The 13,850-nt window shown below is 50.3% G+C and overlaps 1 protein-coding gene across 3 annotated transcripts in view; it reads left to right on the top strand.

Moving 5' to 3' along the window:
* Slc6a17 (solute carrier family 6 member 17) overlaps positions 1-12,015 on the top strand; it is a 48,289-nt gene extending 36,274 nt beyond the window's left edge. For all 3 annotated transcript variants that reach the window (NM_001033079.2, XM_087632147.1, XM_087632150.1), the window contains 6 exon segments: positions 2,025-2,266; positions 2,522-2,714; positions 5,071-5,263; positions 5,806-5,965; positions 7,252-7,414; positions 7,911-12,015. In NM_001033079.2, the coding sequence (NP_001028251.1) occupies positions 2,025-2,266; positions 2,522-2,714; positions 5,071-5,263; positions 5,806-5,965; positions 7,252-7,414; positions 7,911-8,279 (1,320 nt within the window). In that variant the 3' untranslated portion in view covers positions 8,280-12,015.
* Positions 12,016-13,850: the final 1,835 nt, after the last annotated feature.

Here is a 13,850-nt window from a genome sequence, read left to right as displayed (position 1 = left end):
TTCCCTACGCTTTTTGCCTCCCTTCTCTCCACCTGGCTCCAGAGCCTCTGGATCCTGGAACAGCTAAACCCATCTGTTACCTCCTGGCTGCTGACTTTCTCTCTGGGGATCTTTCACTGGGGTGCTGACCTTCCCTTTACAATGTCCTGGCTCTGGGTTTTCCCCCTTGTGCCTCTCCTGCTCCCTTCAAGATGGCTTCCTCTTCCCTGCATGAAACCTTAAAGATGAATTTGGACCCAGGATCTGTGGTCTTCTCAGTGTCTACCTCTATCCTACAGGGACATGTGCTAGTCACAACCTCTTTCTCCAGCTGTACTCTCTGCAGTAAAGCTGCACTATCTGCCCAGCTCCCTACTCAACATCTAGCACTTTAAACTCAGCTTCTCTGTACCTGCTGTCTAGACATGCTCTGTCTAGCCCTGTGGACATCCTCTTCCCTGAAGCTCATCTCCAAGCCAGCCATAGGCATGGCCTTCCAGTCTAGCATACCCACCTCTAGTCCATCTTTACAGTCTCCATTTCTCTCTCAGCACCATCTGGTGACAGGCAAAGCCATTACCACATGCCACTTGGACTTCCATAAGGTATTTCCCTGGGGCTTCCTGGCTACATACACCAGTTACTTTTGTGAATGTACATCCAATAGTGCCTTTCCTTCTTCATTCCCTTAGTGTTCCTCGAATCAAATGCTTTCTTAGAATGAATACAAAGATCTCTAAAGTCCTTTGACTCTTTATGGATTTTCTAGAACCACTTATTCTATCCCACCTGCACTGCCTCACCTGCACTATCCCACATGCACTGCCTCACCTGCACTGCCTCACCTGCACTATCCCACCTGCACTGCCTCACCTGCACTATCCCACCTGCACTGCCTCACCTGCACTATCCCACCTGTACTGCCTCACCTGCACTGCCTCACCTGCACTATCCCACCTGCACTGCCTCACCTGCACTATCCCACCTGTACTGCCTCACCTGCACTGCCTCACCTGCACTATCCCACCTGTACTGCCTCACCTGCATTATCCCACCTGTACTGCCTCACCTGCACTGCCTCACCTGCACTATCCCACCTGCACTGCCTCACCTGCACTATCCCACCTGCACTGCCTCACCTGCATTGCCTCACCTGCACTATCCCACCTGCACTGCCTCACCTGCACTGCCTCACCTGCACTATCCCACCTGCACTATCCCACCTGCACTGCCTTACTCCCCAAACACACTTGCTCACCTGTACTCTCTCATAAGAACCACCTCACCTGCACCACACTGTGTCTGTATCACCTCTCCTATCTACATCATCCCATCTGTACCACCTTCCTGCCTACTCACTGAACCTGTACCACTTCACTTGCTAGTCTCACCTGCACTCCTACTGCTCCAGCATATTTATACTACTTCATCAGTCTAGCTGTACCCCTTCATTGTAGAAGCACTTTGGGCACTTCTATGTCCCTTTATATGTCACCCTATGCTCACACTGATCCCTCCTCCCTAATACTTCTCTTGCCTCTGCTGTCACCAGTTTAGAAGGCCATCTTGAGGATTCCCTCCCCTGAGAAGCATCCTTGCCTCCTGACCCACTGAGTGCCTGACTGTCCCAACCCTTGCCATATTTGCAATTTAGCATCTGTTGGTGGGATCAGTTTCCCAATGTCCATCTCTCCAACTAGTCCATAAGCTCCAAGGATGCTGGAACCTTGAGGAATGAAGAGTGAAAGAAAATTTGATTTGATAAAGGCTTTGGGAATAGCTCCTTATCACCCGAATACTCTTGTAGCCCAGCCTCCTGTGTGAGGACTCAGTATTTAAACAGCCCTTTGAGGCTGACACTGTTATCTGTTTTTTGCACCCGAGGAAGCTGTGGCTCAGAGGAGTCAGGTGAATTTCCCAGAATCCACAGCCACGTCATGTTGCGTAGACTCGGTTGAGGCCGAGGAAAGGGCGGGGATGTTGGACACATGGTTAAAACCGTCATCTCTTTGTCTTTTTCTTTGCTCCCATGGTTATACCTGTAGCTGGACAAGATGCTGGACCCCCAGGTGTGGCGGGAGGCAGCCACGCAGGTCTTCTTCGCCCTGGGGCTGGGCTTTGGAGGTGTCATCGCCTTTTCCAGCTACAACAAACAGGACAATAACTGCCACTTCGATGCTGCCTTGGTGTCCTTCATCAACTTCTTCACCTCCGTGTTGGCCACCCTCGTGGTGTTTGCAGTGCTGGGTTTCAAAGCTAACATCATGAATGAGAAGTGTGTGGTCGAGTAGGTGGCATGGCCCCTCTGGTCCCTCCTTTTCCTGTTTGCCTCACCCAGGGCGTAGTAGGTGGGCTGGGAAGGGTGAAAGGTCCTCTCTGTTCCATAAGGGATGAGATCGTCATCTTCCTCAGCCCTGGCCCACAAGGACGGGCTCATGGATGTTTCTGTCAGTGGCCTGTGGGTACCTGCCTGGTTTCTGAGAGGGTCCTCTGGGGTCCTACTCCTACCTTCTTAGCTGGTCCTGCCCTCTTTGTACTGCAGGAATGCTGAGAAAATTCTAGGGTACCTCAACTCCAATGTCTTGAGCCGGGACCTCATCCCACCCCACGTCAACTTCTCTCACCTGACCACCAAGGACTACTCAGAGATGTACAATGTCATCATGACTGTTAAGGAGAAGCAGTTCTCAGCCCTGGGCCTGGATCCTTGCCTCCTGGAGGATGAGCTGGACAAGGTATTGGAACAGGCTGCCCTCTCCGGAACAGACAGGAACCCAGAGACAGGTTTGGTGGCTGGGGCTTGGGAGCAGGTCTTGAAAGACCATACAGAGTAATCATTTGCTAATAAACAAAGGCTTAGTGACTGTATATATATATATATATATATATATATATACATATTTATATATACATATATACATATATATATATATATATATGTTACGTATGTATGGAGAAAGATAGATGTCACCCAAAGCATCTGCCAGAGGTAAGTTTGTGATTAGATGAGGGCCAAAGGAAGCATTGAAATCACAGAAGCCTTTGTCAGTTTGAGGGAGCTTCCCTATCTATCTATCTATCTATCTATCTATCTATCTACCTACCTATCATCTATCTATCATCTATCAATCTATCTATCTATCTATCTATCTATCTATCTATCTATCTATCTATCTATCTATCATCTATCAATCTATCTACTTACCACCTATCTATCAACCAATCAACCATCTATCAATCTATCATCTATCTTCCTCTATTAATCTATCTATCTATCAAGGTTTTTTTATGTGCATTGTTATTTTGCCTGAATGTATGTCTGTGTGAGGGTGCCAGATATTATGTAACTGGAGTTATAGTTATGAGCTGCCATGTAGGTGCTGGGAATTGAACCTGGGTCCTCTAGAAGAGCAGCCAGTCTTCTTAACTGCAGAGCCATCTCTCTAGCCCAGCCTCACCATTTATTGAGCAAGCTTCCTGAGCACAGGACCCTGTGTGTACAGTGCACTTAGAACAGCACTGTGAAACAGGTACATGCCAATCCCCTTTTGTTTCCATTTCCTTTGGCTCCTGTGGCAACACTACGAGCTGAGTATGAATATTGTCCCCAGTTTTGTTAATAAGCAGCCTGTAGGTTGGGGGAGGGGCTTGGTAAGGGTCCTTGTTCTGCATCATTCCTTGAGAGTTCTGCCCTCCCCAGCTGCCCCCACTTCCATTGCCACAATGACACTTAGCTCCTGGTCTAGAGCAGAAATCCTGCTTCCTCATTAATGCTCAGGTTGAAGTGAGGATAACTTTCTTGTGTTTGATTTGCACCGTTGTTAACTTTCAAAATGACTTCTGCTAAAAGTGATAATAGGAAACAAACCCACAGATCCCAGGACCCTGGCTGGAGCCAAGGTTCATGCTGGGAATAGCAAACCCACAGCCCCTGAGATTCTTCATGAGAGCAGACGTAGAGACGTCAGAGCACACTGTCAAAGGCAGCCCTGTGGCTTGGAGGTGGAGTTTGGTTGGTAGAGTGCTTGTGTAGTATCCATGTGGCCCCGGTTTTGATCCTGAATACTTAAAAAAATGGATTAACAGAAGAAAATCACAAAGACAGCTTCACTGGTTTATGGAAGCTGCATTCCACATCTCTTACTCTCTCCCATGATCAAGAGTGAGGGAGCCTAATTGGAGGATCCTCTCCTTCCATGTTCCATAAAATTCCACCCAGTCACACAGGCATGGGCTGATCCTCTGACAAAACCAGGATTCACACAAGACAACCTCAAGCATATCTGAATGACAACTAAAAACTCAGGTTGGGCCATGTGTTCCCTCAAGGTCAGGACAGTCGTAAGTGATGTGAACAAGCAGCGTGTGAACAGGAGCCTGTGCGAAGGGCTTCTGTGTTAAAGCAACGGTTCCTCTTCCTGGACTTTTCCTGATAGCTTTATAAAATCTCACACGAGCTTTACCCTAGACCAATGCAGTCATTGCCTCTGTAGGAGAATGATGTGGGATGGGGACTTAAAGACTACAGTTGCTTCTATTGCACAGTCGAGCCTGCTGCTTTAAGGTCTGGAGTTTGGCAGTTCAGAAATGGGAGTGCACTGTCACTGTGGTTGCAACAAAGATGATGTCTTAGAAGAGCAGAGTCTTACACTGGGTGTGCTTCTCTGAGCTTCTTCACCTGGATCACTGGGTTCCTTGAACAACTTGTAGATTATAGGTCTCCCAGGGAAACTCTCAGAAGCTTTTTTTTTACATTTAGGTTTAGTTTGGTTGTTTTGCGACAATATTAATCTGCAGTCCAGGTTAGCAGGGAATTCAATGTGAAGCCCAGGCTAGCCTTGAACTCATAGCAATCCCCCTTCTTAGGCTACCTGAGTGCTGGGATTAGATGTATGAGTCACTACAGCTAGCTCTCTTCAGAGATTCTGATACTAAAGTTTAAGACCCACTCTCTCGAGCTGAGGGAGTTCAAGTGGCAATGGGGACCCCTATGAAATAGGGGAGGGTGATCCCTATAGCCCTAAGGACAGTGGAAAGGAGGCAGGGGACTTGTGGAGTAAAGGTGGGCTCTACTCTCTGCCCCGCCCTCAGTCTGTGCAGGGCACAGGCCTGGCCTTCATCGCCTTCACTGAGGCCATGACACATTTCCCGGCCTCTCCGTTCTGGTCGGTCATGTTCTTCCTGATGCTCATCAACCTGGGCCTGGGCAGTATGATTGGGACCATGGCAGGAATCACCACACCTATCATCGACACCTTCAAGGTGCCCAAGGAGATGTTCACAGGTAACTCCCTGTTGCCCAGCATGTGCATGACAATTAGGTTCTGACTTGATGGGGTTATCCAGTACCCTGTCTGCAGAAGGCCCTTCTCCCTCACTACAGACCTTGGATGTGCCACTCAGCTACCAGGATATGCATTTACCTCTTATCTGCATCCCTGGGTCATAGGGATGGGGTAGAGTATCTTCCTCCTCTCAAATGGGAAAACTATGGTGTCCTGGGGGGAAAAATCTTAGGACCAATCAGTTGAATCATCTCAATTCAGTTAATAATTAAGTGGAGCCGTTGTCTTGAGCTGGTGTTGTGCTAGGCGCAGGGAACACGGCAGAGGAATGCAGAGTTTTACCTTCCTCGAGTCTCCTGCCTGATACCAGAGAGTTCAGAACCTCAGCTTCTGGCCCTCTCCTGCAGGGCTGTGCCTGTGGGGCAGGCTGCAGGCCTGCTTAGAACAGTGTGATGGAAGGGAGCTGGGTCCCCCCCCAAACCCCCAAAGTCCCACCCACCCTACACCTTTGCCCCCACACCGGCCTCCCGGCTCTCTGTAGTGGGCTGCTGTGTCTTTGCATTCTTCGTGGGGCTATTGTTCGTCCAGCGCTCCGGAAACTACTTTGTCACCATGTTTGATGACTATTCGGCCACCCTGCCACTCACCGTCATCGTCATCCTTGAGAACATCGCTGTGGCCTGGATTTACGGAACCAAGAAGTAAGGAGGTCATAGAGGACTGGCGGGTGGTGGCTTCTTTCCCATAAGGGCTTTCTGGGGAGTCTTGTGTTCTCACGACTGCTTGCAAAAGGGGCAAGACATTACGGTCTGTCAGGGTCAAAGGTCCCTTGGCACGGGGAAACTGAGGCCTATGAAGAGGACATGAATACTGGAGGCTACCTGGCTGGAAAGAGACAGAACTATGCTAAAGACCTTGGGAATCCTGGATTCAGGTTCCAATGTCAGCCTAAATGGTTAACTACCATAGCCCCTTTGCTGAATACCAGTCCTTAGATATCCATTAAGCTTGTGTAGCATGTGGTTGGGATTTGAGGGGCTCCTGTTCTCAAAGAGTTGGTAGATGTTGGCAGCCTGATTTATATTTTTTATGTATGGTTTTGGCATCAGGTTTAGGTTTTGCAGAGCAATAAGAAAAGGTTGGATCTCACATATCTCCACTCACAGTCAGCTCTTCTTTATGTCCAAATATGCATCCCCAGGGACTTCAGAACAGGCACTTTCCCACTCCCTTAGTATTTACGGTGTCCACTGTCCTTGTCTTCAGAGGGACCCAGGCTTTCCACTAACTACCTTGGCTTGACCCTCCTTGATGTCCATATGGGTTAGGAATCCAGTATCTCTCACAGGGGCCACTTGCATCCTGGGAAGGCACAGAAGGAGACACTGAACACACAAGAAAAGGAGCATCTGAAGGAGATTTAGTTGTGGGCCTAGTGACAACTGTAATTTCGAAGGAGTTGTGGATATGATAAATGTCTGGTGCAATCTATTTGGGATAAAGTCATGAGTATTGTTGGCAGTCCTGAGGAGTCTTGCACTTATAATAGAAGGAACAACCAGCCTCAGTTAGTGGAACTGAGGTAAAGATGAGTTTTGTATACCACTGAAACCCATATCCTGCCTGCCTCCTTGAATTCTAGCACAGAGTCTGATCCCTGGGTTTCGAGAGTTTCTCTCTTCCCATGCTAGGTAGGTGCATTACCGCCTCTCCTCCAGCAGGGGGAGGCTTGAGTCAGACCGGTGGGAGGAGGCTGTGCTCTGAGAATCCAGAGCTTTCTAGCATCTGCCCACTTGGTCCAGGGCCTGTCTTATGGATCCTGTCTCTGGTGGAATGTGGTGTGAAGTAGGCAGAGCCGAGCCTCCTGGAGCTCACGGAAGCCTCACACTAGCAGGGCCCAGAAGGGACTGGTCTGAAGCAAGTGACTGGAGGAGAAAGAGGAAGTGATGACAGTGCCAACTGCCCTGTCTTCTGCTGTGCCTGGCAGGTTTATGCAGGAGCTGACAGAGATGCTGGGCTTCCGACCGTACCGATTCTATTTCTACATGTGGAAGTTTGTGTCTCCACTGTGCATGGCTGTCCTCACCACAGCCAGCATCATCCAGCTGGGGGTGTCACCCCCAGGCTACAGTGCCTGGATTAAGGAGGAGGTGAGTGGTGGCCCCCACAAACCCCAGAGTCACTTGCATCTCCTCAGGCCTTTGACATAACAGAGCAAAGCTTTCTAGAGCAGCTCCTCTGTAATGGGTGTTGCTGGGTAACTTGTATTCCTAGGAAGTGGCACTATTGCTACAGTATAAATGTCTCCATGTCCCGAGGTTCAGCAAAATCAGCACACTTGCGAGTTCTTCTAAGGCATGGTCTTGTTTTGTGTCCATGGAGTGGAATTACCCACCCTTTCTACAGATGTAGAAACTGAGGCCCCTTTAACCAAGCTGATATCCAAACATCTGTCCCTGGGACCAAGCTACCCTAGGACACACTCAAGCAGCACCTCCTGGGGACACCATCAGGACTGCTCCTTGATCAGGATGGAGAGAGGGGAGGAGGGAAGGCCAGGGGCAAGGGTGGGACAAGATCGGCCTGTAGGCTTGGGACCCGAGCTGTCTGGTGCCCTGCAGCCTCACTCCTGCTGTTACCCCTCAGGCCGCCGAGCGCTACTTGTACTTCCCCAATTGGGCCATGGCACTGCTGATCACCCTCATTGCTGTGGCAACCCTGCCTATCCCTGTGGTGTTCATCCTGAGGCACTTCCACCTGCTCTCTGATGGTTCCAACACCCTCTCCGTGTCCTACAAGAAGGGCCGCATGATGAAGGACATCTCCAACCTGGAGGAGAACGATGAGACACGCTTCATCCTCAGCAAGGTGCCCAGTGAGGCACCCTCCCCCATGCCCACCCACCGCTCCTATCTGGGGCCTGGCAGCACATCACCCTTGGAGAGCAGCAGTCACCCCAATGGACGATACGGGAGCGGCTACCTCTTGGCCAGCACCCCTGAGTCAGAGCTGTGACCACAGCTCCACCCTGCCTGCCTCCCCTCAATACCCACCTGCCCACTTGGCCGGGCCTGTTCTCTTCCTCCATGGTGGCCACCAGACCCAGGCCAGTCCAAGGATTGAGGATCTGTCCTGCCTTGTTCCCCACCCAAGTCCCGGCAGACTTCCTACCTATGAGCAGGGGACTGGGGACAGTTCAGTCCCTATTCCAGGCCCCCAACCCATGTAACTTTTTGAGAACTCTTGCCAAGTTGCAGCCATGTAACCACAACAATCCCAGTATGGGGGGACTTCAAGTGGGCACTTTAGGTGTCACCTCCTCTTCTCCCTGTAAAACCTATCACTTGCTGTTCTTGGGTTTCAGGGAGGGTCCATTTGTGCCACTGGTCAATGTGGTGGTGGACAGAGGCTTCAGGGCTGAGGGTGCAGGAGGTGGACGTTAGCCCAGCCCATCATAAGAACAGGGCTCATTGTCCTGTCTAACCCAGCCAGGCTGCTCGTGAGCTAAGATAGGGATAGGGACGCGTGGGTCAGGACTCGGGCTTTGCTTTGGCAGGAGGTATATGGGATCTCCTCAATTCTGTCCTATGAGAAAGGCAGAGCCCTCTCAGGCTTAAGCATGAACGCTGGCATTGAAAGAAATGAATCCAGTTGGCTCATGGAGTCTTTGAATGTTCCTGTTTACCCCAACAGGGGCAAAGAGGGGTATATTCTTGATCCTGCCCGAGAGCATAGTGATGGGGTCACTTTAACTAGGGTTTAGCCATTTTTCAATCTTTGCTATCCAACCTGGAGCCAGGGGTGGTGGTCTTTGCCTCTGTCCCAGAGAGAAAAGGGCACAGTGCAAGATGAGGTTCCCAGAGCACAATTTGCAGGTTCCCAGCACAATCTAGATGGTTTGGAGCACAAGAGAAACAATCTTCCGCACCTCACCTGGAGCTTGATTTTCTCTTTAGTGGCAGCTTCTCCCCTGGAATGAGGGTTCCTGGAGTTCAGAGGTATGCCACCAGGAGCCCTTGTTTCTAAGGAAAGACAGGTAAACTCACTGCCCCCTTGGGCTGCCACTCACTCTCCTTGTTGCACAAGCACAGCCACCAGTGTGCACATCGTGAAGACACCTTGGAAACCTTCCCCAAACTTCCCTAGCCTGTCCAGAGAAATGGCACAGGCAATTCTGGGCAGGAAAGAGCCTCTGGTCTTAGGTTCCAAGGGAGATACTGAGCATGGCAGTGTCCCTGACCTCCTTTCAAGGCTTGCCTAGGAGAAGAGCTGCTTCAGAGCAGCCTGTGAGGATTCAGGAGCTGACCTGAGAAGCACAGTATCTCTCTGCAGTATCACCTTAGAGAGATGGGTGTATGGACATATATGCTTGGCTGACTGGAGTGGACAGATGGATGGGTGGGTGGATGGGGTCACCATAACTAGGGTTTAGTCATTTCTCAATCTCCTCTATCCAACCTGGAGCAGGCTCAGTGGTCATACACACATACATACATACCTACATACATACATACGTACGTACGTACACACACACACACACACACACACACACACACACACACACACACACACCCTGGAGCGAGCCAGGTGCAGCGGTCTTACACACACACACACACACACACACACACACACACACAGACAGACACGGTTTCTATCTTTGAAAGTTCTGGTAGGCAGGAACAGACCGGGGCACCTTCCAGAGGCTCCTGGGTTATTTTTGTGGTCCAAATTTTTCTCAGTACTGAGAGGGACGGTCTAGGCCCAGATGTCCACCTATTGCTCCTAAGCCTACTGGTTACCTCCCTCCCTAGCCGGAGAGGCCTATCCTCTCAGCCTGCCATCTCTCCTTTTCCTAAGTTCCACACACCTTCTCTCACTTCTAGCCTTTCTGGTCCCACCCATCCTAGTATTTAAGGTGAGAGGGAGATGAGCTTTTGGGGCATGGCACCCCATCATCGGCCCCTCACCTGACAACACCTCCTCGCTGGCCCCATGCCTAGTCCCAAGCAGAATTAGAAAACAGGAAAACCAGGCCCTAGCAGAGACTCCACTATCTCTACTCCTCCCCACATGCTATTTCTATTGTACATTCAATCTGTACATGTGGGTGTAAATGCTGTGAAATGACAAACCCAATATTATACTGTGGCTGGTGGACTATTTCCATCCTCAGTGCTGTACAGATCTATTTTCATTGTATATTTGATATATTTTTAATTTTGTAGCGTGGCTGGGCCAGGCCCCAGCCTGTGAGCCTGCAGTGAGTGGGGGAGGGGGAGCCGAGCTGGAGCTGCTGGTTTATGCATTGTGGGCTCTGTAGTGTGTGTTGTAGCCTTTTGCCATAGGCCAGACCCTGTCCTGGCTACATCTTTGCTGTGAGTTGGGCATAGGACCCAGAGCTCTGTGGTTTTGTGTGTGTGTGTGTGTGTGTGTGTGTGTGTGTTACATTCGTTGGTGTGAGTGCATAAGGTGCTGATCTGTGACACCGCCCCCCACCCAGTGTTCATCACCTTCTGAAGACTTAGTGTCTTCCTCTCAGCTCTGTGGGTGAGGTCTCAGGACCGGCGCTTCTAAGAAACACTAGCTGTGGGAAAAGGCACATGTTTCCTGCAGGTGACTCACCCTCATTTCACCTTTGATGGGGAGGAGGGCCTTGGGTGAGGGAAAAGCCCCCAGATTTATTTTCCAGTCAACCTTCTGTTGTTCACACTGGAGTCATGACGTCTTAGGCAGACAGTACCGGGTTTCTTAGGAAGAAGGCATCTCTCTGCCCTTTAGTCCTGCATTTGTCCTTGAAAAAGTCCTGAGTACTCAGAAAGCGGCAGCTGCTTCTTAGACCTCTGTTGACTCCTCGGAAGAGACGAAGTAGGCTCACCTGACCATTGAAGACCAGGCCCAGCTTCTGAGGAGGAGCTGGAAATGAGGGCTGGGTCTCTAAGTCTTTGCCCAGGGTCCCTACTGCCACTGGTTGGTGCTGCCCATACGGTACCTGCCAGGAGGCGAGGGGTTTCTGTGGCTATGAGTCAATAGAGTTGGGGCAGTGCAGAGGTACACCTAAGGGTTCCTGTTTTGCCTGCTCTTAGCTCCAATCACCAACTTCTTGCTCAGGGAGCCTTCAGCTCTCTTCATGGAGCAGCAAGAAGCCTGAGGTTCTTAGGTTCGGTGGTAGGGGAGACCTGAGGTACAGAGGGTAGGGGAGACCTGAGGTGCAGAGGGATGGTAGATAGGGTTGGCTTCCGCCATTAAGCAATAAATCTTCAGAGGCTGCTGCTGCCAGGAAATGCCCTCCAGAGGCAGTGTGTATGAGCCCTGAGGCTGTGAGCCAGGCCCCTTACAGGTCTGCAGTATTACCAGGCAGGGACTGCCCTTCTTCCCTTCCTTACCGCCATCCCTCCCCCAACTATAGTATGCCCACTGTGAAAAGAGACGTGAGATCAAGCAGGTTGTATACACCTGACTCTGTGTGCCCCTGGGTCCCTCTTCTTAGGTCTGGATTACGGGGAGCTGGGGGAGGAGGGCCCAGGGTCATTTCTCATGAGAAGTTCTGCTTTGTACAGACCTTAAAGACATACCAGGCAGTCACTTCCTGTCCAGACACACATTCAGAACAGTTAAAGTTCGCGTGTCTTGGACTAATCAGTGCTCTGGGTCAGCATCGCTGAGCCCAGGAGAGGAGATGAGGCATTGTCACCCCAGAGCCCCCACTTCCTCTCCCCTACCCTGGTGTACAATAAAGTATCTGTTCTTAGCATCCTCTCTTGCCTCTTTATTTACAGGAGGGGAGCTGACGAAGGCTTCGGGACAAAAGTGTGTCTTAGGATGGGTGGAGGAGTATTATTGTGGGTGCTGGCTGAGAAATATGCAGACAGATATGCAGTCAATTTCCTAGGAATATCCCCAGAGTCGTGTGTGTATAGTGATTGCCCTTACTAGGCCTCAGCAACTCTGTACATCTAAGGTTTTTCTTTGAAGGAAATGCTTGAATCCACAGGGTTTTTTCCAGGTAAGGAAAGCAGGCCTCCATCTGATATGAGGATGGTGTTTAATGTCCTCTTCCAGGACTTTTCAGGGTGATTCTTATCCTGCCCGGCTTCAGGAAGAACAATATTATGTTCACTTCACAAGGAGGTCTGAGGGGGAGCACAGGGAAGGCAGGGGACTGACTTGATCCTCAGGGAAGTGAGGTACTGCACAGCGAGCCATGCTCTAAGTTCTGGGAGTTACGCTTCACTTCAGATAATGTCTTTTGGAATCTTCAGTGGGAGATAAAGGTGAAGTATAAGAGGTGATGCCACAAGTGTTTGTTAAATGGGCGCCCACTGAATGTAGGATCATAAAGAATGGAAGGGGCTGGTGGCGGAGAACCCCTCTTCCTGCCTCGGCTAGGAGTGTAGTCTTCAGAAGAACCTCACTCTCATCTCTCGCCATCCCAGTGGGGCTCAAGACCATATGATCTGTTTCATTCAGAAGGGTCCTCCAAAGGAACCTTCCATCTCCTCTCCCTGCCACTCGTTGTTCCGGGAGCAGCCACCAGGTGGCCAGAATCCCCGTCAGTCCTCGTTTCAGCCTGGCAAAACTCTTCAACTGTCACTGTGAGGAAGTCACTGAACAGACATGAGAGCACATCACGAGCAGACTCCCTGCTGGTCACAGCCATCCCCAAACAGGCAAGTCAGCACTCACTGCCCTGAGTTAGCCACGCACCTCTCTTGTTACGTCAAATCTACTTATCTCTCAAACAAGGGAATGTCCCAGTGTTGGACAAATCACTCCCCACACAGTCACTCCGTCTTTTGGTAATTTTGTTTGAAACGGCAGCCATCCTTCCAGGAAGGGTGCATAGACACAGAGGCACACGGTGATGAGGGCTTCACTGCAGTGGAGCTCTGAAGTCCGATTCCTCAAGTCGAAGTCTAAGTTCGGTGCCAGCTGGGTCTTGTCTTTCCAAAGAGACACACCCTCTAACTTGCAAGACAGAAAGAGAGAGGGTAGTTTAAAGGCGGTGATCCTGAAACAGTTGTCTCTTGCAGTGTTCCACATCAGTTCAAGTTTTAAAACAGCCATCATTTCGCACCTCTGCATTTTATGAATGAGGAATTCCAGTACGGACTGGGGCAGCGGATGGCGAAAACTAGAGCGATGTTCAGTTGGTAGAAGAGCCGGTCTGGAACCCTTCTCACAATTGTGCAAACATTTAGTTCTTCGGCGAAAAGGAGTAGCCATGGAGTATGGCTGAACCTGTTGGTCAGAGTGACTGAATTCGTATCTGATGATTCAAAGTCCCTGGGGAGACCACTTCAGGAGTAGAAAGAGGGAAGCTGTTGGTGCCCATTTCTTAAGGCCTGGCCTTGGGAATGTATCACCTCCACCAGTCTCTGGGTCATAGCATCTGTTCTTCACCCCACTGTAGATTGGAAATTGGAGGGTCCTCATACAATAAATCTATTCTGGAGCATTGACTGTGTCCGTTGTCCATCTTTGGTATCTTTTTGGAGGCTTTTCCTGAGAGGATCTTAGCTCTGAAACACAGAACTGAGACACAGAGTTAATGTGTCCGGATGAGGAGGTGAACAGCTAAATTTGGGC

This window comes from Rattus norvegicus, chromosome 2 (genome assembly GCF_021556685.1).
Source record: "Rattus norvegicus strain SHRSP/BbbUtx chromosome 2, alternate assembly SHRSP_T2T, whole genome shotgun sequence".
Taxonomy (NCBI): Eukaryota; Metazoa; Chordata; class Mammalia; order Rodentia; family Muridae; genus Rattus; species Rattus norvegicus.
This window is presented reverse-complemented; position numbering and strand designations above follow the sequence as displayed.